The sequence below is a fragment of the Bacillus rossius genome, chromosome 1 (genome assembly GCF_032445375.1).
Source record: "Bacillus rossius redtenbacheri isolate Brsri chromosome 1, Brsri_v3, whole genome shotgun sequence".
In the NCBI taxonomy this organism is placed as follows: domain Eukaryota; kingdom Metazoa; phylum Arthropoda; class Insecta; order Phasmatodea; family Bacillidae; genus Bacillus; species Bacillus rossius.
The window spans coordinates 36,376,897-36,401,144 of NC_086330.1; the positions used below are offsets into that span (position 1 = coordinate 36,376,897).

Below are 24,248 nucleotides of genomic sequence, written 5' to 3' on the forward strand. Positions count from 1 at the left end.
ATTTTAGTGCAATATTTGTGCTACTTAATTTTTTTTTTTTTAATCTTGTTCTACACAATAAGAGAATAGTTGGCGACACAAGCAGTCACAAAGCAAGTGTGGCCACAATGTTACTACATTGAAAGGACTTTCATCCCGTACATTTGAGATAATTAAAGATTAGCGATTTTGCGAGATCATTGAACGTCAATATTGTTTTATACCACAGAATAACAAAGAAAAATACAGATGAGCGTTATTGTTTAAAAAATTTTTCAGATACCACGCTGCATTCCTGATCCAGATTTCTTCTTCAAAGATTAATCGTGGGAATGTAACCCGCTATAAAATAAGAAACAGTGCACTGAAATGAAAACTGACAGTAATGTTAAACTCTGAGAAAGCTAAAAACACAGGCAGTGCAGTAATGCAACCTGTTGATGAAGTCAGCAGCTGGAATCCACCTAAAAAAATCTGAATGAGAGCGGATAGACTGCTATCGGATTACAGAATGCGATGAACCATACACTGCAAAATTAACGGGTCTTTCAATGTAGTTTGAGTAAGACAGGGATGTATCTGTGTTAGTAAGGTGGGATGATAAATATAACCCTCGCTGGTGCTTTTAGCGCTGTATCGCCTCTGCGCAGTCTTCTCATTGTACAAATGACAACTATGAAATTTGAGCAGTGAGTGACCTTAACATTATATGGTGGAGAAATGAAGATAAAAGTGTAATGCAAGGCCCATGAGTGCTTTCAAGAATCTTTATCGGGTGTTTCAAGTCTAAAAATTATTCTGAAAACACACACTTTAGCCTTTTGACTCTCCTAAAAATACAGTTTGAAAACTAAATATGGAAACTCAACCATTCATCTGCCCCCAGCACATTCTTAAATGCTTTTCATAAACAGACACCACCACTCAGACATCTTTAGCAGTTTTTTTAAAAAAGTATGATTTATTTTGAATCTCTGCTCACCATATGTGCCCAGTGGCCTATTTCATAAAACTACAAGTCTACAAGTTACAAGTAACTTTGCTAGTAACTTGTAAAAACTTTGATAATGTTGTTTCATAAAGCTACAAGTAAATACTTGTAGTTACAAGTGAAATGCTACAAGTTACAAGTTAATTTTACAAGTAAATAAATGTTTTTGTTTCATAAACAAACTTGTAGCTAGCAAGCATTTGTAACTTGTAAGAAATTGCTACCAGTGTCAATACATAGGTAGAATATTGTGTAAGTCCAATTATATTAGTTGTAAATCATTAATAAGTCTATGCTTGTGTATAGAATGATATTATAACATCTTAGAATACAATGGATATTATTATATTTACCGATTCTGATGAAGATGATATAGATATTGAGGTTATGAGGTGACCACTTAATTTTAGAGAGGGGTTGAACATGGGACTTGGCACGGTATTTGAGTATAACGAAATGTTCCGCATGAGTGCTGTTAAACTGGAGGAGCTAGTACAAGATATAGGTCATATATTGTATCACCCTACACGAAGAAATAAATCGTTATCTGCAAGGGAACAAATATTTGTCTCTCTACATTTGTTGGGAAATGGCGGACAGTACCATGCAGTTGGAGATATGCATGGTATTTCCAAAGCAACAGTACACAGATGTATCAAAACATTTGTAAATGCTGTCAATGAAATCATTTTTATCAGCATACACTTCGCAACTATAACCTACAAATTCGTTACATAATCAAAACACGAACAATAAACAGCTGACTCGTAAACTTGTAGGTATGTGTTACAAGTGCACCAACTTCTACAAGTCAAGCAACTTTCTTTGTGAAACACTTCAGATTCACACTTGTAAGAAATTCCCTTGTAACTTGTAACTAGTAACTTGTAGACTTGTAGTTTTATGAAATAGGCCACAGGTAGGCAGGACCCTTAATTACTACGAACATGTTAGTTACAAGAAAAAAACTATAGAATAAATAATACAAGATACATAATCTCTCTTCGGAAAATTTTTTTAAATGTCATAAAAGCAGTCACAATATTATCACAATTGTGCGCGAGAATATGAGCAGCTCATCATAAGGAGCAGCCAAGTTTACAAAAGATAAACATGCAGCAGAGAAGGATGCCAACCTTTTAATACTGCTGGAGGTAACTGGTCCTTGTTGGCATTATCGAACCCACCAAACGTTTCCGCTCGTTTTGGCAACGTCGGCGAGATGTAGGTTTCACTTTGGTGTTCTCCTGCAGAACTGACGCTGCGAGAGAGGTTTGTTCCGGTCGCGTATAACGAGCTTGCCAGGTGGTTAACTTCCTGCGAAAAAAGAAGTGCCCAACTTATTAGTGATATAAAAACTAATTTACTAAACGGCCTACTGGCACGGCTAAAAGTTGATTTGTGTGAGGATTTTTTTTAAAATTAACTTCAACAACAAGACCCCTGAGGACAATGAATAAATAAATGTAGTAGCTCCCATTCCTTCGCTACAGCTCTTATACGAACTAGAGCTTTATTCATGAGCTCAGTTTCTTTGCTAGAGCTCGCATTACATCGCTATACCATTTATCCCACGTATTCAGGTTTTATGCCTGTCGAAAACAAGGTCATTAGCGACAGACAAATAAAATACAAGCCACGGAAATTGTGGAAAGAATCTGTCTTGGCCTATAGTAAGGGACCATCACAGCCTGAAGTGATTTTGAAAACCATGAAAAACCAAAATCGGAATGGATGGACCGGGATCCAACTCAGGTTCTCACGAATGCAAGTTAACCAACTCTACTGGCACATCAGATAAATTTATGCCACAATCACATGTGACACAAACATGTTAGTTTTATTTCCAAAAAGGATTATCTGTTTGTCATAGTCTTTTGCCACCCTAGGACATTAGTTCAAATTGCAACACCTAACCACCCATCCAAGTAAAATTATGCTTTATTTCTAAGTGTTTTTTTTTCTTCAAGTAACAGCCTCCGAGGACTTTTATAAGCATACTTTTTACACTTAAAATTAATACAAAGGTTCTGATGAATTGTTAAAAGATAGGATTCTGTAAAAATCAAAGTTGTTATGGTGGCAATATGCTATTCTCACTTTCCTTAAAAAAAGATATCATTACCGAGCATAGAAAAATGCTTAAGGATCCCCAACCACACATTGATCAAACATGTATGATTACCACGAGCATACTGGGAATCTGCTCACAGGCCTGGGTATATTTGTGCAGCACCCACCCCTAGGTGGTCAACAAACACCGCCTTTCGCAACTGTCCAGAGCAGAGTTTTCCAACCACTGTCACATGGCACAATAATGTGTTATGAAGCCTATGATGGTGTGGCACGTGGCACACGATTTCGAAGACAAAAAAAAATATCATAAGTTTTGTAACTTTATGTATTTCCACTACATTTTTAACATAACCATCATAACATAATACTGCAGTAGAACCAACTTATTTTATTTTTGTTATAAAGGTTTCTAAAATTCTAAAACCCAGAAAAAAAATACATAAAAATAACAATGTGTAAAAACAGATTAACAGATAAAAATAAATATAGTGTATCAATGATCTCAGCCATTTATAACTATGGTCTAAAAAACGTTATTACACACTGTTCTAGGATCGTAGAGTTTGCTGGTTGCTCACAGGTCGAGAAGTTCCTCTGTCACATAGCTACCAAGTTATGTTCTGAAAACATGCGGCAACTTGAGCGACAAATCATCGCGAGCCTACGTGAACGTGACGCCCTAACAGTCAAACACCCTAGCCCTGCGCAGCAGACAAGCAGGTAGAACATGGACACAAGCATAAAGGAAGACTACCTGAACGGCAGACAAAACCTCCTGCCAGATGGAGTTGCTGTCGGCATCCTCTGCCACCAGGCTGCAGTAGTTTGGGGGGTTGAGGACGTTCTCGACGCCCGCGGCTGCTAGCAGCTTCTGCTGAAGAGCCATCTTCTCCTCCAAGATATGGGCCTGCTCTAGGTCCTTCTGCCTCAGCACACCTGGCAAGTGGGAACATTGATTTCAGATTTTTTTTTTTTTGGACATACGCCAATGCTGCCCGTTTGTGCCTGAGGACAGAAACAGATCTCAGTTCCCGAAACTTTGCAACTGTTTTGTCTTAAGAGATTATGCTGTGTTTGTCTATGCTGCCATAATTGTGGTGTCCAGAATATCCAATTTGTCATATCACTGGGTTTTCCTGTGCATCTGTGTGTTGTCGTGTTGTTTAAATTATTTGTTTAGTGCCATCTTTGGGTTCGTATGTTTGTTGCTGTGTTGTCATAGGTCATTATTTATTTTTATTTAATATTCTTGTTGGAAATGTCTCGTTGTCAGCCCAACGTGTCTGTCTGTGCTGCCTATGTTTATAACTTTTGATAATGTCTGATTTTGGCTTGGTTTGTGGTTTTTTTTTTTTTTTTTTTTCATATAACATACATGTATCCAAAAATGACATATATCACAAAATTCATTTTAAAACAATACAGTTACATTAACCAAGTGGAAAGATTTATCCCATAACAATTTGTTAATGGGTTTATCAGCAATACGGTATAATTTGATAGTCACCACATCAATAAGTTACGAACCAAGTAGTGCAGTGGTAAGACACTGGACTCGCATACCAGGGGACCTTGTTTCAAATTCCAATAACACCTTTCCTAATTTTGATTTTCCATGTTTACCAAAATCATTCGTAAATGTGTTGAGAGTTATCATCTCTAAAGACCTACCTGTCGACAAACGAAAAAAAATTTGGAGTGTATGTTCAGTTTTAAACAATAGGATTCAAGTAAATACCACCATTTACACAATTTTGACAGCCAAAAGTATGTAAATGGTGTATAGTACTATTATGTTTGAGAAAATTAAATATGCAATAAAAATGAAATTCTATGGATGCAAGTTGGATAGAAACCGAGTGCATTCTCTTCTGAAGCTACCAAAATTAAGCTGAGCAGACAACAGAGAGCAGATAATTTCTTATTAACCAAACCACCCAGCCTAGGGTATACAGAGGACTAGTACTAGACTGATCACCAATTTGATGTCTTTGATGTGGCAAAAACAAGCAAGCAAAATACTTCAGACAAGTAAAAATTCTGCAAATTTTATCATTAAGTCACACTCAAATCACATACTCTTCTTCAACCATCTACAACCAATTTAATTTGATTACCCAGAAAAACATTGATACTAACAAATACATACTACCAGTTAATTAAATGATAAATGAAACAAAAGAAAAAGCTAAAAACCAACACGAATAATAACCTCCATTACAAAGTATTTTCTTTTATGAAGTAAAGACTTGAAAGAAATTAAAAGTAAATTTATGTATACAGAAAACATATCATACTTGAAATAAATTCATGAAAACAAGAATGCAAATGCAAGACAATAATTAATAAATACAAATCATGAATTTAAGATGTTAGAAATGCTCTTCTACTGGTTCACTACTTAACAGCCAAAAATCAGTATAAAAAAAAAGACCCCAATATGAAGGGAAAAAAAATAAATGGACACATGGTTAACTATTCATGCTTAAAGGAGCTGTAAAAATATACTACAAATTCAAATTCAAGAAGTTGGTTTGAAAATATAAATTATTGTTTACTTTTAACTGTTAAATTTCTATGATATGTTAACTTTCCGTAACATGCAAGCTTTGTTTTATAAATAAGCCTACACAGTAATTACATAAATATATTTTTATCTAAATGAAATTATTATTTTGAATATAAGTGAAGTACTTTATAACTAACACCGACAATGATTAGAGCAGTTTGGATTTTGAACATCTAACTTTAAATGCAACATCTTCGTTAGTGTGTTAGGGGGTTAGAGCCTCTAAATTAAAAAGTGTTTCAAAACCTTCTTTTTGGCTCGCTAATCTACACTTTCGCAACTACTTATTATTAATTATTTTTTTTTACGGATTTTAACTGTGGGCAAGAATATCAAAACAGACAGTAATATATGGTTTGCAGCTAAACATATTATTACACCTAAATAAGCCATTCACTGTTTAATCACAATACCATAAAAAAGATTGAATGCATTAGCTTGACTTTTGTCCAGGTCTAACTAAAATTTGCTTTATAGACACCTTCAATTTAACAAGTCTCCAATTTGAATGTAGTACTAGACAGTTTTTTATTTCACTACAATTTAAATTTGTTAAATTTGTATGAAAGACGAAAGGTTTGAAAATAGCAACACATAAGTAAACGACCAAGGTTGTGTGGAAGAGACTTATGAGCCACAACTGCAGTATAAAAATACTAATTTACTGTGGTTCAGTACAGCAACTTTCTTTCCAACGAACTGCTTAGATATAAGAATAATTTTGTATAATCGTTGAGTCCCTATGATGGTAGGGATGAACCACTTACATTCTCTAATGCAAATTAAATTTTAGGAGTAAATTTATCTGAACAGGGAAGAACAAATACTGCAACACTGCAAGGGCACCATGCAAAAAGAATTTAACATTAGTAATATATATGTAATACTTTTAATAACAAAGAGTTAGGACAAGATTACGTAAGCGACTAAGAAAACTAAATGCCGACACACATGAAGCCAATACTGACAGTTACCTTCAAATCCCAATTGGCTGCCTTTGGGTTATCAGTGAAAAGAAAAAGTGAATTATGAACCCAGAATACTAAGTCACTTACAGAATGATAACACATGAAATAAATGTGAATATAAAAGCTAAAAAAAAAAAAACTTAAATGTCAGCTCCTTTAAACATAAACATATTATATCTATTACAACTGTTACTTAAGAAAAATAGAAATAATCTGTGGTTCAAAGAAAATAGAGATCCTCATCTATTACCAATACTCTTATAAAGACTAGGCTTCAAGAAACTACCATTAAATATACATACATACTATAAATATATATGTTACTAGCTGCCCCATTTAAAAATAAGTAAATACAAAAAAAGTAAAACTCATTTTGCTATGTGATGGTTGCACCATTAGCTTCTACTAAATTCCTTATATTAGCAAGCAAAATTGTGACAGTGTTTTTTCTTGCTAAATTGAACTTATTCAATGGTACTATTTGTAAATTTAGGTGTCATTATACTCCAAGCATAAACAACTATAATACAAATCTGTATAAAAAATTTCCAAGTGTTTTCTTACGAAAAAATCAAATTCAAAAAACAAACAAAAAATGAGTGGAGAATACAAAATGTTTTGAAGATACATAATCTAAGAAAAACACTTAAGAAAGACTGCTTTATAAACTACAGTTAATGTTTAATAAAATTCATGACTTGTTTTTACATTACAGGTTGCGTAACTAAAGACACAAAGTATGCACCTTAACATTCTTAATGTTCTGTCTCGCACACCATACTGGTTATTATGTTTTCTTGTCATTACTGTAATTAAGACATGTTATTTGCAAGCTATTAAAGGTTACAAAGTAGTGATCATAATTAGTAATGTATGAAAGAGATATATTTTCAGAAGTAGCCCTTAAATAAAAGTAATGACAAGAAAGTGAAATAAACATGGTCTGGGAGACAGAGCCTTAAATTGATGGCATTAGCCTCTACAACACAAAAATTCAGAAATTTGTTAAAAAGACATCAGAGATGGCTTACCCACAATCTGTCTGATCTGTAACTGTTTCGCTGTGAGCAGCTTCTGACGTTCTTCGGAACTGAGAACAACTCCTTCATCCTCGTCTTCCTGGCAGCTCTGGACTGCTTCCCTGCAATTCACAACTCACTATTAGTCTTACGGTGCCATTTTAAATTATTTTGATTCACTATAATAGGTATAAAAACCAGGATTTGCTAAAGTTGTTACGGAGGAGAGATAGTAACAAAAAAAAAAAATCGATTCAGACAGTTTTTAGACCGTAACAATTTTCTGTCATTGATAGTCAAAATTTGGCTTTTTTTAAAGCATAGTACAGCTATACCTCATCTATCTGGACTAACTAGGAATAAAAACAATATGGACAATATAAAATCTGGATAATCCAGATGATATGGGTAATAAGCAAAACAAAACCCTTAGATAAGCAGACGTATCATTTATTATGATAAAAACTAAGTTTTGTAACAAAAATACCCAGTTTGCATGCCCTATATTGTTTACACAAAATTGAACAATATAAATATAACTTTTCACATTTCTTAGCAAAGAATTTTTCCATTTTATTCTGTTTCAAACATGAACGACGTTTGAATGAAGAATGGTAATGCAAACACTTTAGTTCAATTGGAGTGCTGTCAGGCTGACACTCCAAGTATGCCATGATGTTTGTCAGCTGGCACGCTTTCTTAAAATCAACAAAAAGCAGTTTATTTATATATTTCTACCATTTATGCAGGAACTGTACATTGAATCAAACTAAATGTGAATATTTGGCATACCTATAGTTATTTACGTTCTTGCTAATGTAGTTAAAAAATTTTATGTGAACATTACATAAAATATCTACAAATTTGAACCAGATTATTCAGAGATCTAGATCAACGAGGGCCAGATAAACGAGGTTTTAATGTACATATAAAATTTAGTGAATGCCTGAAGCAAATAGTGAATGGCTGTAAACAGCTAGTTTCCCCTATGAAGTCACTCATGTTTAGAATTGAATTAATTTCCTGCAATAACTACAACTAGTAGTACTATCAACTGACACTAGGTATTTATGGTCTTTGAAAAATCTCTTAACATTTGATTAAAGTATATAAATTTTCAGTTTTAATTGTTAAAAAATTATGGCATAAAATGGTTGAAACCAGTATTGGCATCTTTTGACTCCTATCTTTCCCCTTAAGGAAACAACTAGGGTTTAAAGTCTTGTTGACTTCGAGGTCACTACAAACTAGAAACCAACAAAGTGTGAAACAATGGGACTGAACAGTGATGGAACGCTAACTGCCACGTCTACCATGTTTCCCGTTAGGAAAACACTTGGGTTGAACCTCAACTTAGAGGGTGATTTGAACACTCCATCACCGTCGCTTCTTCCAAAAAGCATGATTTGAAATTATAACGAAAATTGTGAACAACACAATACAGTTTAACTACATACTTACAATAGTAGATAAGTGTGGGTTCAGTTACATCAAAACAGTATAAAAATGCATTGAAATTAAAATATTAATAAAGACACAACAACACTGAACATAGATTAGTACGAGGGTCATTCAAATATAAACTTCTGTTTGGTTCATTTGACTCATGTAGTGACATGAGCGCAGGGAATTTGTGGCAGGAGAATAGAGAGGAAATAGGCATGCAATCAGCCCTCACACTAACGTCCGTCATTTCAGTATCGCTATGATAGTACCAGCATCAGTTGCACAATACGTTATTATTCGCTTGCCAACGAAGGTGTGAAATCGAGTGAAATTTTGAAGAGAGATTAAGCACAGTTCGGTGATGCTACTCTGAGTACCACCCAAGTGTTCGATTGGGTCCACAAGTTTAGAAATGGTCGTGATAAAGTGGAAAATCAAAGTCATAAATGGAGTCTGGCGACCAGCGTCAATGAAGACAATATTAAGACCATGCGTGAGCTTGTAAATGGTCCACTGAAGGAGGCATTAGGAGGGGAAAGATTTGGTGACAACACTGTGGTTGAACAGTACGTATGTAACTGGCTACTGGAGAAACCTCTAATTTTTTTCATAAAGGAATCAAAATATTCCTATCTGATGGAGAAAAGGTATTTCTGTTGAAGGAAACTTATGTAGAAAATAAGGCATTTCATTTGTATATTCATAAATCCCCAATAAATCTGTATAAAAGATTCCTGTTTATATTTGATCTTCATTCATACAGTAACAAAAAAACGTTGCTGTAGTAGCAGTGTGTATGACAGGATACTCATAAAGACTTAAAGGCTTAACGCTATCCAGGGAAAAAAAATATACTTGGCGCAAAGCTTTTCTTATGCCCTAACACAAGCCTAACTTGGCATTTTCTGAGTCATATCGTATGCTTCTGGCATGGAAAGAAATACTTTGTGTCATGGTCATGGCCCAACAGAATACCAAAGGGGCAGAGAGTCACATCAGCCTTGCCTGACATGGTGACAACTTTTTCCGCTTTAGTTTGACATAGGTAAGTACTAGTCACAAATGAATTTTATCTGCAACCTCATCCAAAAAAATGGTTTCCCATACCTAATAATATAATAAACAAGAAGTTTCACTTGTGTCATACGTGGACTCCATGCACACTTTTTTTTTTTTAGACAGATTAAAAATAGCATTTAAGAAAAATTGTACGTTTCTATTCTGATTATGTTTTTAAGATTTATTTCTTGAATAGCAAAAAAGCTTAAATTGGTGTATTTTGTAGTGTATTTGTTAGTGGATACCATGTTACAAAATACTAATTTTTCAGAAAAAACATGTTTTCAATCATTTCCAACTTTATTTTCAGGTTTCTTCGCTAGCAATAAGAATTGCTCTATAAGACTTTACCACAATATTTTTGATAGTATTTATCACAAGCAAATATTATTTTCAAGATAAAATAGTTTTATCTTTTAATTGTGCTAACTTTATTTCATAAAAAAAATGGACATTGTGTCCTTTACCTCTGAGGTACAAATTTATATTTCAGCACAAAATTGTACGGTCACCACTTAAAGTCCCACTGCGACATATTACCAAAGAAACAACTGATTACCAGTTGGATGCCTTGTGAGTAGAGGCTGTGATGCACAAGCGAGTGACACCCTTAGCAACGCTGTGCTTTGAGAGCTTGCATGGGTGTGCTGTGGTTACACACCTGATGGAATCGATCCACTGGCGCTTGTCTTTGGGCTTGTGGACCTTGAGCTCAAACATTTCTGGCTCTGCTGGGTTGGAGGATATGAGATATATCCCTCGGGAGTCCTGCCCGGCTTTTTCTCGGACCAACAGCTTCTGCAGCGATACAACACCGGCCTGCAACAAGCATCAACATTCATCTAAAAGATGTTTTTTTTGGGTGACAAAATTATGAGTCAGGTGTGGAAAGAGGCTTATTCTTATGTAGTACATGGAAAATAACTTCTCTGTCATTACAAATACAGTTGAAAGTCTATAATTGCAAGTTCCGAGGCCATGACCATTCCAGATTAGTGACTTTGCCAGATAATTGAATGTAAAAAGAGTTTTAAAAGGAAAAACCACAGAATAATTAATTAATATACAGTACATTGATGTTTAAAACAAGTTGTAATAATCTCAGTGCTGCCAACAGCCTGGCAAACCCATCAGTAATTACATTCATTCATACAGCATAACACGCTTAAAACAAATGAAAAAAGAAAAAGAAAAAAAATATCTGCAAACCACTTAATTTTTAACATTTTAAAATGAGTGATCGTATTTATATTTATGTTAAGTATTTTGCAAAAGGTTTACCTTCACGTTGCATGAGCCAAATTTATTGTACAAAATCCTGATACACACAATATTTCAGGACTTTTATTAAGTTTCTTGGTTTCTGTAATAAATAAATAACACTCCGTAATTTTGTAATTAGATTACTAAATCAGTAATAATTACAAAGTTCGTAAAACTTGGCAGCACTGTAAGCTGTTCTATAGAAAGACAAAATACTAATAAGCATTGGTCTTCTTAAAACAATATTATGGAGATGTACCAATGACACATGGAATGTTAAGATGCTAGAAATCAGAACCATAGCATGAATGAAAACCCACTACAGTAAAAATAAACTGGTCCGGGGTCAACAGTCGCAATCCACCCAAAAATACAGAAAGTGCCGAAACATAGAATGCTGGATTAAAGAATGTATTGAACCATAGAACATTGGATTAAAGACCTTTTACTGTATCACATATTAAAAATAATTTGTCAAATTAATTAAAATATCACTATTAAACTAGTGAACTGCAGGAATTCACATCAAAAAAATTAACAATAAATATAATAGAAATTAATTAAGCATGTATCATAAAGATCATAGTTAAAATGTACAAATATGGTATCTTATTAATCTGAAACAAATTTTTCCGAAAACTATCTTAATTCAAACTAAGAAATGTGTGCATATTTCCGCAAATTTCAACTCGGAGCTGATGCACCACATGTACTAACTAGTTTGTATAGCAAAACCAGGCAATACCAATGGAATGTCACGTTTGTGATTCAGGTGCAAGACCAGGTGGTTTGCTGACAGGAGTATGACCTGTCAGAATGTTGTTGGTCTGACAGTTGAAGATGTGGGGGTTAACACTTGGCTGCCAAGCAACGGCTTAACTCTACCCCCATCCTCTCATTTTCCACCACATAAAATCAAAAGATAGATTCTAGAATTTCATGACATTCCCTTGGGTGTTAACTAGGCTTGTGGCAATATTAGTTTTTTGATAAGGAACAAACATTGAATCAAATGTTTAAAAAATTCACAAAGTCAAATCATATTGCAAATATTTACTCTCAGCGAAGCTGTATTACACTATTTTGTTTATAAAATAAAGGACTAAAAAGTAAAAAAAAAAATCATTTAACATTTGTAATGTTTGAACTGATTAAGTAATTAATCAAATGGGCCCAATATATAACATTATTCAATAAAAATTATAAAATAACCATGTATAGTATTAATATAGAGCATTCATAAGTGCAAACGGAGTGCCTTCTTTTGTTTTTTTTTTTAAGTAACCAACTTTATATAAGCAACATGTATAAAAAAAAATCATGGGCGAATCTTTGGCTTTCAATGTTTTAAAGCTTTGCAACAAATGCAAAGCTTCAAATAAAACAAATAGAAAATGCCCTAGCAAAGTCAAACTGAATAACGGAAAGAGTTTCGACTGATTCGCTTAATCAAACCTTCACACTGGCCTCGTATTAACCATAAACTCCAGTCCTGTTCCAGGCAGACTATATAAAACTGCTACAGGAAGACTCTGAATTAATTTTTTATTCTCGCTAAATAAAAATTAACTGTTTTGCACAAATGAACCCTTAGAAATCTCTCCTTGTTAGTAAGTCAGTTTTTTTCCCAATAACTTTGCAGAACCTTTTTTTAAAAAAAAAATCATCATAGTTCTTGGTGGTACAGCGATATGTTTCACTACAGTGTAAGACTGCACAAGTTGTTTGCATATTGAATGCTAAAAGGCACAACCATGACCCCAGGTTCAGTTGAGGTGCAACATGGAGGTTTGTCTGCTTGTGAACTAGCTAGGTGGAAAAGTGAAGTGAACTGTAAGTAAACTGGTGGGAAGTGCAACACTGTAGTTTCCTCCTTCAGGGAAAGGGAGCCCACTGTTCCTTTTTCCTACAAGCTCACATCTATAACCAAGGTTTGGCCAACGGTCTGCACGAACTATGCGGACAAATTGTCTGTATTCGATACTTGGTTCAAACGTTATTACCACCTTGTCGTTTGTTTGCGTCAAAGTGGGGTCGGACAAGATCAAGTAAATAATACACAAGAGAGATTCATAATTACATTTCACGTGTGCTATCGTCGACCGGTATAGACTGTTATGCAATGTTACACAACCGGTTGTCAGAGCAGCTAGACAATGATTCAATTTCCCTGTGTTTTTTTATGGTAAGGGCACAAATTGTGTGAACTGCGAGCATGCGCTGCCAGATGCAGAGACTCAATGACAGGTGTAGTCGTGTATCAAGTAAGGGTAGTTAACAACTTCTTGTACCTGGCTTTAGCCAGAGGTGTGAAGCATAAGGCAGGAGTCTCCGGTACACAAGACCTGTATTCGAGGGTGGAATCAATAGGAGAATAAAGGATTCAAGTCTTGCCGACATTCGAGTTCAAGACCGATGAGAGGTGAGATGGAGCAGCAAAAAGTAAACTAAATGGCTCACTGAAATGTCCACAATATTTGTCATTTGTAAATATTCGGGGTTTGACCCTGCTGGAAATCAAACCAAGCGAGGCTCCCTTCCAATGTGAACAGAAAGTTGGAATCTTCTCTTATGGAAAAAGGGTAGGAACAAAGATATTACGTTGATTTAAAAAATTTTTATGCTGCAACAATTATTTAACATCTATTCCGTAAAATTTGCCTCATTATGACAGATATTAAACATTATGAGCTTTTCAAAGATATACTTGGTGTCTATTGACAGTATTATTAATGTTGTTATACATTCCAAAATTGAATTCAATACTTAACACCAGACTTCACAGAGGAAACGATTAGTAGCAGCCAGTCACTATTGACTTCAGGCATTCCATTAAATTATATACTATGCTTTAACAAAGCTAAATTTTCAAATTTAATCAATAGAAAATTGTTATGGATCAAAAACAGTTGAAACTAAGATGGTGTCTTCAGGTCCTATATCTTCCCCTTATACCATGCTCTAAAAAGATAATAATGTTATGTATATCTGGCCATAGGCGTGCCTACAGGGGGGGCCAGGGGGGCCATGCCCCCCCCCCCCCCCCCTAATGTAATCACTCAGATCAGCATTTTCTCTCATGCGTTCGTTAATATTCATATATTCCTGGCACTGTGACACTCAAACTGTGTTTCAGTGTTGTAGCATGCTAATTAACAATATTTTTTAACATTTTATCGTTCTGGAAATACAGCCGCCTTAGTTTATTTAAAACATGAGGTCCCTTAAAATGGCCAAGCAAAAAAAATATTTTAAGAGGTTTGTTAAAGTTCTGTTGTCTGAATTGCTGTGTTTGCATTCACTAAAAAGAAGTTCATTTCAAGGTAGATCTGGACCAAGCTATTGGAAATTCGAGGGGGGGAAAATGTGTAAATAGGTTCACTTTAAACATTGTCTATGAAAAAAAAAAAAAAACATATTTTCAAGATTGTTAAAATTATACGGATATAAATATTAACTAGTAAACATATCTCGTTGATACTGCACAAAAATATAAACACGTCAATGAGTGAATGTATTTAGGCTATTTAACATTCTAAATTCAGCTTCTGATTTAAAAATTTAGCAGGGCCCCCCCTAATGGAAATGTCTGGGCACACCTATGTATCTGGCTTATACAAGAAACTTAGAAAGTAGCAATGTGTCCCTACAATGGTAGTAAAAAAATTAATACATATTTTATAAAAACATTTTCCTCGATAATACACATAATCTAAATACATTAAAGGCATACACAAATAATGTATAACTGTCACTATTACCTATTATATAATTTTATTGTAAAAAATGATATTTTTTTAGTTGTGACTATAATTTTATTGTAATCAAATATACATTGTTTAGCATCAATACTTACTGTACTGAAATATTCCTCAAGTCCTCAAACAATACAAATTTATTTAGGTAATTGTACAAGCAGAAAAGGAACTGCATCAAACTTTGATATGAAAATATTCATTACAAAAAAAAGTTTCACGTAAAAGTACTCACTTTATTGTCTGGCGTGAAGAATGAATACTTGTGGTTATTCTCCAACAGGAAGAAGAGGACATCAGACAAGACAATCACCATGACAAGCTGCATTTTGCCTCGACCTTGCATTAGCATAGCCAGTCCTTCGAACCTAGCACCGCAAAAATTTTTTTTAGATTAAAACTTAGCTCACATTACAAGCCTTATTCTGCAAATACCATTCAATTAATAAATAATCTACACACTTTTAAGCTTTATAATTACAACTGAGGTACTATAAATTGTATAAAACTAGTAACTAGTACCACACACATATTAATTTAAGTTCATGAATTAATAGATGATTGTAATAATAATGATAGTTTTTCAAGTCTAGCTATTGCAAATTCAGATTAAGTGGCGCATGACGAAAAAAATATATTAAGGTGCTTTGTTTGAATTGTTTGATTTATTTTTATTTTTGTAATGAAGCCAGGAAATGGCTGTTAAAAACCTAGAATCACTGGAAGATTTTTCATTCCAAAACTGAATTTATAATAAATAGCATTAAAAAAGTACATTTGACTATATCTTGTTAGGAAAAAAAAAAAACAGTTTCTGTTTCTAAGTATCTCATGAGAGTATTTGATTAAAAGTTAAACAAAACAAAATACAAGTTAAAGAAATTACTAACATCATGAACAGTAAATATTTGTGCCTAATTTATAAATCTTTTATCTATGGTGTGGTAATAGAAAGGTTTAAGTTTAATTCACATAAATCAGAACTAAATTTAAAGCAAATTGATTTATAGGTACGTCCAAACCAAAATAAGCACAGTTAATGATAAAAAAAAATTGTTGTTTTGAGATGCAAGTGTATTGCCACAAACATGAACTGCTTTAAGTTATTTCAATTGAAAATGAGAAACTCGTACATATTTCTAAAATGAAATAAATATCCAGATAGCTGCACAATCTGTTATCGAGTTGGAGAACCAGCAACAACTTTTGTGCACTCTGCAAATTTTTTTCAGAGATTACACAAACAGGTGAGACAAGCAACAATACAAATTATACAGTATGAAGTTTAGGCCAAACACCTGAGCGGACAGTTCTTGAGACACAAAAGAGGGAAGCAACATTCAGGGCAGACACATTTAGAAAAAAAATGTCTGTAGGGCAAACAATTTTAGGCAGATGCTTGTAGGACAAACGCCTTGAGGGTACATGGTGGTAAGCAAAAATAATTTAGGGTAAATATCTTTAGAGAAAACAATGTTTAGGACCAATTATCTTCTGGCTGAGATCTACATAGAAATTACTTCTAAGGCAAATGCCCTTAGGGTAAATTACGTGCTCACCCAGTAACCAAAATTATTGTAGTTAAGGTTTACAATAGCAGGCTGATGACTTCTTTTGTTTCTTTGGGACTGCAAATTTTATTCAAACATGTAATAGTAGTTATGGAGATAATAATGTGAACTTAATAATTTGAAATTACAATAATGATGCAACTACTTTTTAAATAAGTGCAACTATACACACCTTAACCTTCTGTTTTTCGACAGAATATCAGACTTTTTAAATTTGTTTTCCCTATGAACCGTAAAAGATTTGGCTTCTATTCTGTTATAAATCTCCAACTTTCGATCCTCCTTATCTTTTTCAGCAACTTGAGCATCTACTTCCACAAGGATTTCCTGAAAATACAATAAAAAGGTACAATTTACAAGAATCACAACTATATATGAGAGATAAGACTTCAAAAATCTACAAAACAAAATTAAGCAGTTTATATTTTACCACTGCTGCAAAAATTCAAGAATTAAGGGCCCCATCTGCCTGGGCATACATACAGTGTGCAGAGCTTCAGGAAAACCACGCGATTTCAAAACTACACAAGATATCAGAGCGAGGTCTGTTTACAAAAAGTATTTAAGAATTTGCTGAGGGGGAAAAAAAGTACTTTTGATTTCGGAATAAGTTTTTAAACTGTATTTTTAGAAGAGTTAAAATGGCTATAAACATGTGTTTTCAGAGTAATTTTTAGGCACTAAACAACTGTTTTAGATTCTTGACAGTACTTAAGGGACTTGATTACACCTTTACCTTCATTTCTATGCCATATAATGTTATGTTGAAAGCTCAAATTTAACAGTTGTCCTATGGACGAGAAGACTGCGCGCCAGTTCAGAGCCTTGCGCTTTGAGGCGACACAGCCAGCGAGCATCGCGTTTATCATCCTGCCTCACTAACACACATACACCCTGACTAGACAGGTCCTTAAGTTGGAGATAAAAGAGAAGACGACTCACGCACCAATGAAACTGCAAATGAAAAACACTATCTATGGGGGAGGGGGGGGTAACACCCCCCACTAATACGTGAATATTCGATGAAGTTAACAAGGTAGACCCTAATTATAAAATGATAAAATTTAAAAAAAAAAAAAAAAAAAAAAAAAAACCAGTAATATTACTGTTGGTTATTATGAATTTTATTCACTTTCGTATATCCCAACTCAGTGCTGCTTGAAATGTGTCTTCTGTTGAGAGCATGATTACCAGAATCTCCCTACTTAAAATTAAAGCCTTCTTTCACAAAATCTACCTTGGTTACCTAATTTGTTGTTTTGTTACAAATTAATATGTGACTTAGTTTGATAATAATAACTACACAAATATAGTAATAAGTAATGAATTGTTATTAAAGGTTAATTCAAAGAGGTTATCAGCAGGAAATGCCAAATATGAAATACATTATGAAATTAGCAAAACTATATAATTTCACCATGCTGAAAATATTAAAACTAGAACGTATACACAAGATTCCACTTTACTCAAAATACTTCCATGCTGCTTAGTCCATGAAGAGAATTTTATAAAAACTGTAATTAGCTATAATTTTACCAAACAACAAGACATACAAACTCATTCGCAAATACATTGTTAACTACATATTCAAATAATACCTAAAACATCAGTCCATAGCCAAAATTGATTCTAAGGTACAACCAATGGTTGTGAGATTGTGACAAACTAAACTAAAATCAATATAGTAATCATAATGCAACAAAACCTATTTAAAAAAAAGTAACAAGCACTGAGACTGCAATAAATTAGTGGATGATACAATTTTTGGTACTATACATAATACATTTAAGTAAAAGATCAAGGTAGCAGCTTAACTTAATTTAAAAATAAACATTCTTGTGGAAAATAAAATATGATCAAAAGTAATTCTAAAACAACAAAAATGATGTGTGTTAAATTTGAATTTAGTTAGATAGATGATTAACTAAGATAAAATTCAGTGCACAAACATGTATGCAGCTAAGAATTTTTTTTATGAAAAAGCACTGCAAAAAAAGATTAGATGTTTATTTGTGAGTAAAAAAAAAAAATGTTTTGAGAGTTAGAATTACAGGTGGTTAAGCTAAAAACCACAAGTTGGACAGTTTAAAAAAAAAAAAAATTAACATCTTGTTAAAATAAAGCTCATTATAGATGATGAGGTAAGAATGGAGCTCTGACAGAATGAATAAGCAGAGGAAACAGCAGTTACGCCACGAAAAACCACTGTCACAGCAACGTCCAACACGTTTGCCACTAGCCAAAAATCTGGGTAAAAATCTGGGTGCCAGGAATTGAATTCAGACAAACCTCAGTGATACCGTGACAGTAAAAAAAATGATGTTTCTTACTTTTACGAGGGCAAGTGCTTTGGTTAGTTTTTCCAGCTCCTGCTTATTGTCTTTGGCCGTTTTGATGAGCGGCTCGATGAGCAAGGGGTACTTGGTGAGCCTCTGCGTGACGAACAGTATGCACTCGGGAATGCCCTTCTTCTTGAGCAGGGGGTTGGACTGGCAGTGGCGCACAAACTCGGCGAAGCGGCGGTCCTGCAGGTACTGCTTGTAGATGTCGACAGCATCCCGGTGCCGGCTGCAGAACTCCCCGTACGCCGACTTGAGCCTCTCGGCCCCCGGTCCCGAGAACTGCTCCAGCAGCGCGTCTCCGAGCGAGTCGACCACGGGGCTCTCCCGCTGGCGCTGCCGCAGCCGCCACAGGAACCTCAGGTGGATGTCGGCGAGGTCGGCCAGCCGGGGGAACATGCGGTCCAGGTCCTTGCCCAGCTGGAAGTGCCTCTCCAGGCCTTCCACAAACACCTGCAGGTCGCAGATACCGCACCATACCCTCCACACTGCTGGGCATGTACAAGTTTTAAAATACTTCTATTTAAGTATGTGTGAATCCTTGATTTTCATTTCGTTTCGAATCCGATTCGAATCCCTGCCAATATTTGAGATATGAATCCGACTCCGAATATTAAGCACAGAATAATTAAAAATAAATGATTATTTTAAAAATAATGTGTGTTCTCTTTTCTCTAACAGTAACTATTGGCAATTATTTATTACACTGAGTTTGAAATGTTTATAATTATGTAAACTTAATTAATAATAAACACTTTAAAATATGAAAACCAAAACATATTCGATTCTCCAACTCAATCGTAATAAACTGCACACCACAGGGAAATCTCAGTTTTATAAACGTTTCAGCAAACGAAACCATTTTTTCTCCAATAAATAGCCAAGACTTTTTTTCTTGTAGGTATGTAATTATTTTTAGTTTATAGTTTGCTATACGACAACATTCGTAATTATAGTTTAAGCTCTCGAAATCTCGAAATTTTTTTTTTATGTCACTGTGTTAGTTATTTAATTTACATATCTTTCTTTGATACATAATATTATAAATACTTACGTAATAGTAGCCTAATTTTATTTTTCACTGCTAGTATTTTTGAGCTGTATTAAATTAATTTATAACTTTTGTGAATATTCGTAATACTGTTCGAATCCATGTACGTACAACGATTCCGGGTTCGGGTAATTGTGGATTCGAACCGTACCCGAAAATATCGGGTACTCGCACATCCCTACTGCTATTTAAGTATGTGATATATAAATTCCAGAAGTAAAAATTTTTTTTTTACAAAACTTCTATTAAAATCTAGTTATGACATCAAATAAAATAATTAACTTACATGAACAGCCACTGTTTTGATCCTTTTGTAAAGTTTCTTACATCTAATTGCCAACTGTTTTTGCAATCATTATATTTTTGTTTCTTTCTCCATTACTGTAACAGTTTAACTAACTTTAGAAAAATATTACCAACCAACAATTCTTATGAAAATTATTGCTAAAAATATTTCTGAAAAATTCACCAATTAAATTTTTTAAGAAATAAACCAAGGTTACAATAAAGTATATAGATACTAAAGTGCATATAAACCTGATGAGTTCACTTAATTTTGGGTGAAATAAAATATCTTAATTACTACTTAGTTAAATGTTGATAACTGCTGAGTTTTACAATTAACTTAAGAAAGGACTAAAAATAATAATAATTTCTGTCTAGAGAGTTTGCAAGAGAAAAAAAGATAATTCTGTCTTATTTGATGAAACAAAATCAGCAAACAATTTGTATACTAATTTACACACACACACAAATACATAAACATATAAAAAATAAACTGACCTTCTGCATAACTCTTAGAGTGAGGCAGTGATGTTTCTCTGTCAGGATGAATTCATAAATGTGTTCCTGACGTTTTATTTCCTTCTCTTTCAGCTTTTTTGTCACCTAAAATGATGAAAATCACAGAATCAACACAAAAGTACTCCTATTTTAAAATATTATTAGGGATGCTGCAAAAACCATTATTTCTTTATTTTAACACCTAATACTTGAACACTACACAAGTATCAATTTCAATTATGAATTACTAAATTTTTAATACATTCTACAATTCTAAATGATAAAATTAACTGGAGTTCAACGTCTTGACGTCTGGCATCGTCAGAAACAATGGGGAGGGAAACGATAAGAGTGGAGCATTGACAAAACACATTGGTGGGGGAAATGGGAGTGCTCCAAGGAAACATATCAGTTGCCAGCATCGTCCACCACATTTCCACTTGCAAAAAAAATTTGAGTTCGACCCTTCTGAGAATCAATCCTTTGTCGCCTTAGAGGTGAATGATATGACTACTCAGAAAAAAGTGATTGATGAATCTGAAACCCACAATCCTTGACACAAAGAATCTAAAAATACTCCTTTTTAAACATTCAATCATATTATTAGTGAAATGTATCTGAAAAATCCCCAGTTAAATTTGATCAGGTGGTGAGAGACAGTCAGGTGGGCGACATCAGAAGTCACCCACCACTTACCAAAACCCAGGGCAGCTCAAAAATTACCTTGTGGATCGCAAGGTCTAAGCACCCAACCACTAGCATTCCTTAGTAGACATTTTCTGCCCATCCAACTGACCATCCTCTAAACCTGTTTATATCCTGCTTGCATGCCATAGTTCCACCTCGCATGACAGAGATCAGGGTTTTTCGTGTCGATGCAGATTTTACCTGCTCCCATTCAAATAACATAGGTATGGAGTTTAATAGGGGAGTTAGTCATGGCATAAATTGCTGCCATGGCCAGCCTATCTCCAAACAAAGCACAGGATGAATAGTTAAATACTTTAATGACTGAGCACACAGGCTTTGGCCTAAGACTCCCTCCAATACAGACCATTCCCAAATATCATTTTTGCTATAGTTTTAAGTTAGATTAAGAATACAAAATATCAACTTTGCTTCAAGTATCAGAGATGATCACATTTAAAATGACTAAAAACCCCCATTAACACTTTTTTAATGTGTTAAGCTGCAAAAACATATTGACGTCGTCCGGGCCTGCGGCCCCTTTGAGCCCGATACGACACCGCCCAACCACCATCCCTATTCAAACCTCCCGCTCGTGCATGCGTGTGTGCGTGTGTGTCTAGCCTGGCAAGAGGGCGCTTAGAAGCAGTGCGGCGACCCCTAAAATTGCTACATTTAATATTAATTGTAAACCTTTTTGTTTGTTCTCATTCATCTTTGCCCCAGTGTTGTGCAGTTTACTTGTGTTTCTTTAATTTAAATATGTTACTTGAAATAACCACAGACGTTGCCCGGGCGGACCCGAACAGGCACGGACTTGGACGAGAGTAGGAACGTTTTATATAAATTATCATTAATTAAGTAACTATTAACAAACTTTAAACTATCAGTAATTTTTATATATTTTTTAATGTTGATCTGTAATTTGCTTAACTTTCGCCGGGGCACGGAATCGTAGGATATAGTAATGGTAATTGTGTTGGCGCGAAGGGCGCCATGTTGCCACCTGCGAGCGATGAGCTCAGCCCAGTCCATCTTCTTCATCACTGACCGAGAGCAGACGCGCCAGCACCCCGGGGACCTCAACCTTTGTTCATCACTGGCCAAGTAATTTCTGTATCGTTAATTCTTTCTAAATCTCTTTCGTTCGTCATCCTCGGGGCAGCTCTCGGTCAGCGGACTGTTTAATTAATTAATTGTCTCAGTCGAGTTTTGATCCATCGTGTAATAAGTATACTTTGTAGCATGGCCACGTGTGTGGACCATGCCTTCACCTAAGTCGATTCGTGCCTCAGGCTTTTTAACCGTGTAACGTGTAACGGACGTGGAGAGAAACGTGTTAGTGAAATTAAATCTGGGAATGAATATAAATTGAGTATTTTATTTAATCACGTGGTGAGTGAGCCTACTTAGCCTAGGAGTGTGGCGTGCCCGACGCCTAGAGCGGGCCAGGTCTGGATAGGTAGGGTAGACAGGGCTGGTAACTCGTCCCCACTTGGGCCACGTAACGCCCTGAGAGAGAGACTCCGCCGGGTCCACGTGCCCTTCCACGTGGTGGCGCCCATACTTAACATCTTAAAATCACCGGGAACGTGCGCTCAGCCCTCAATTGGCGCCCAAGAGCGTGGGGCGAGTTACATCTTCCGCGAAAACCAGACCTGTACGAGCGTGTGAGATAGGCGGTTGTTACGCGGAGCGCGCGGAACTAAAGTTCGCGCTGGAACTATTGTTCGCGCGGAGCGCATAGCGGGACTCTGGCGCGCCGGCCACGTGATCAGCCAAGCGCACGCTTCCAGGAATCCGCGCACAAACAACGGACTCCGAGCGCAGTAAGTAACACAGTGCTGATGTGTTCGTGAGGACTGTTCGCGTGTAGAGTACCACGTGCGTAGACATGTATCCGTATCCGGACGAGTGCATCGGGTGTTACTTTCCCCGCCCGAGTTGGGACTTGCATGGCAGGACCGCCGCCGGATACGAGTGTGGCTACTGTACGGAGTACCGCATGCATGGCGTGACGAAATGTGGAGCTAGGTCGTGTCCCGGAGGTAGAAGCGAGGGATACCGCTGCCAGGAATGTGCCGGCCTGTGGCATCGTGGCTGTATCGGCGAACGTGAATGGACCATACTGCGCAAGTTTTTTACCTTCACGTGCGCACGATGCACCGCCTACCTAGCCACCCAGGCGCAGTACGAGGCAGAGACGCCGCTCACGCCGACGCCAACCACGCCGAAAAAGACGCCGCTCACGCCGACACCGGCACCACGAAGGTACGTCCTGACGTCACCCGCACCGCCACGCGTTACGCTACCGACGCCTACCGCCCTGACAAAGACGCCAGTCGTCCCGACGCCGACGCCTGTCGTCCCGACGCCGATGCCCGCCGTGCCGACGCTCATCGACTTGACGTCTCCCGACACAAGTCCGATCCCGCCGCCGCCTGCCACACTGCGTTTCGTCGACCCGACGCCACTTATCCCGACTCCGACGCTCGCCGTCCCGACGCCGACAATTTCGCTCCCGTCGCCTGTCCTGGAGCCGCCAACCCCGGCACCTCTCGTTGACCTGACGTCTCCCGACATTGGTCCAAACACATCATCGCCAGCAAGACCTCGTTTCGCCGACCTGACGCCACTCATCCCGACTATGATGACGCGTGACTCGCCGAAGCCAACCGAGCGACGCCCGACA

The 24,248-nt window shown here is 36.0% G+C and overlaps 1 protein-coding gene across 4 annotated transcripts in view; it reads right to left on the bottom strand.

Moving 5' to 3' along the window:
• Positions 1-24,248, bottom strand: part of LOC134534411 (rho guanine nucleotide exchange factor 18) — a 180,689-nt gene that overhangs the window by 39,181 nt on the left and 117,260 nt on the right. For all 4 annotated transcript variants that reach the window (XM_063372885.1, XM_063372900.1, XM_063372879.1 and 1 more), the window contains 8 exons: positions 20,870-20,974; positions 19,027-19,488; positions 16,869-17,023; positions 15,361-15,493; positions 10,769-10,926; positions 7,615-7,724; positions 3,801-3,982; positions 2,107-2,287 (listed from right to left, as the gene is read on the bottom strand). In XM_063372885.1, coding sequence (XP_063228955.1) covers positions 2,107-2,287; positions 3,801-3,982; positions 7,615-7,724; positions 10,769-10,926; positions 15,361-15,493; positions 16,869-17,023; positions 19,027-19,488; positions 20,870-20,974 — 1,486 coding nt within the window. The remainder of the gene's footprint in view (positions 1-2,106; positions 2,288-3,800; positions 3,983-7,614; positions 7,725-10,768; positions 10,927-15,360; positions 15,494-16,868; positions 17,024-19,026; positions 19,489-20,869; positions 20,975-24,248) is intronic.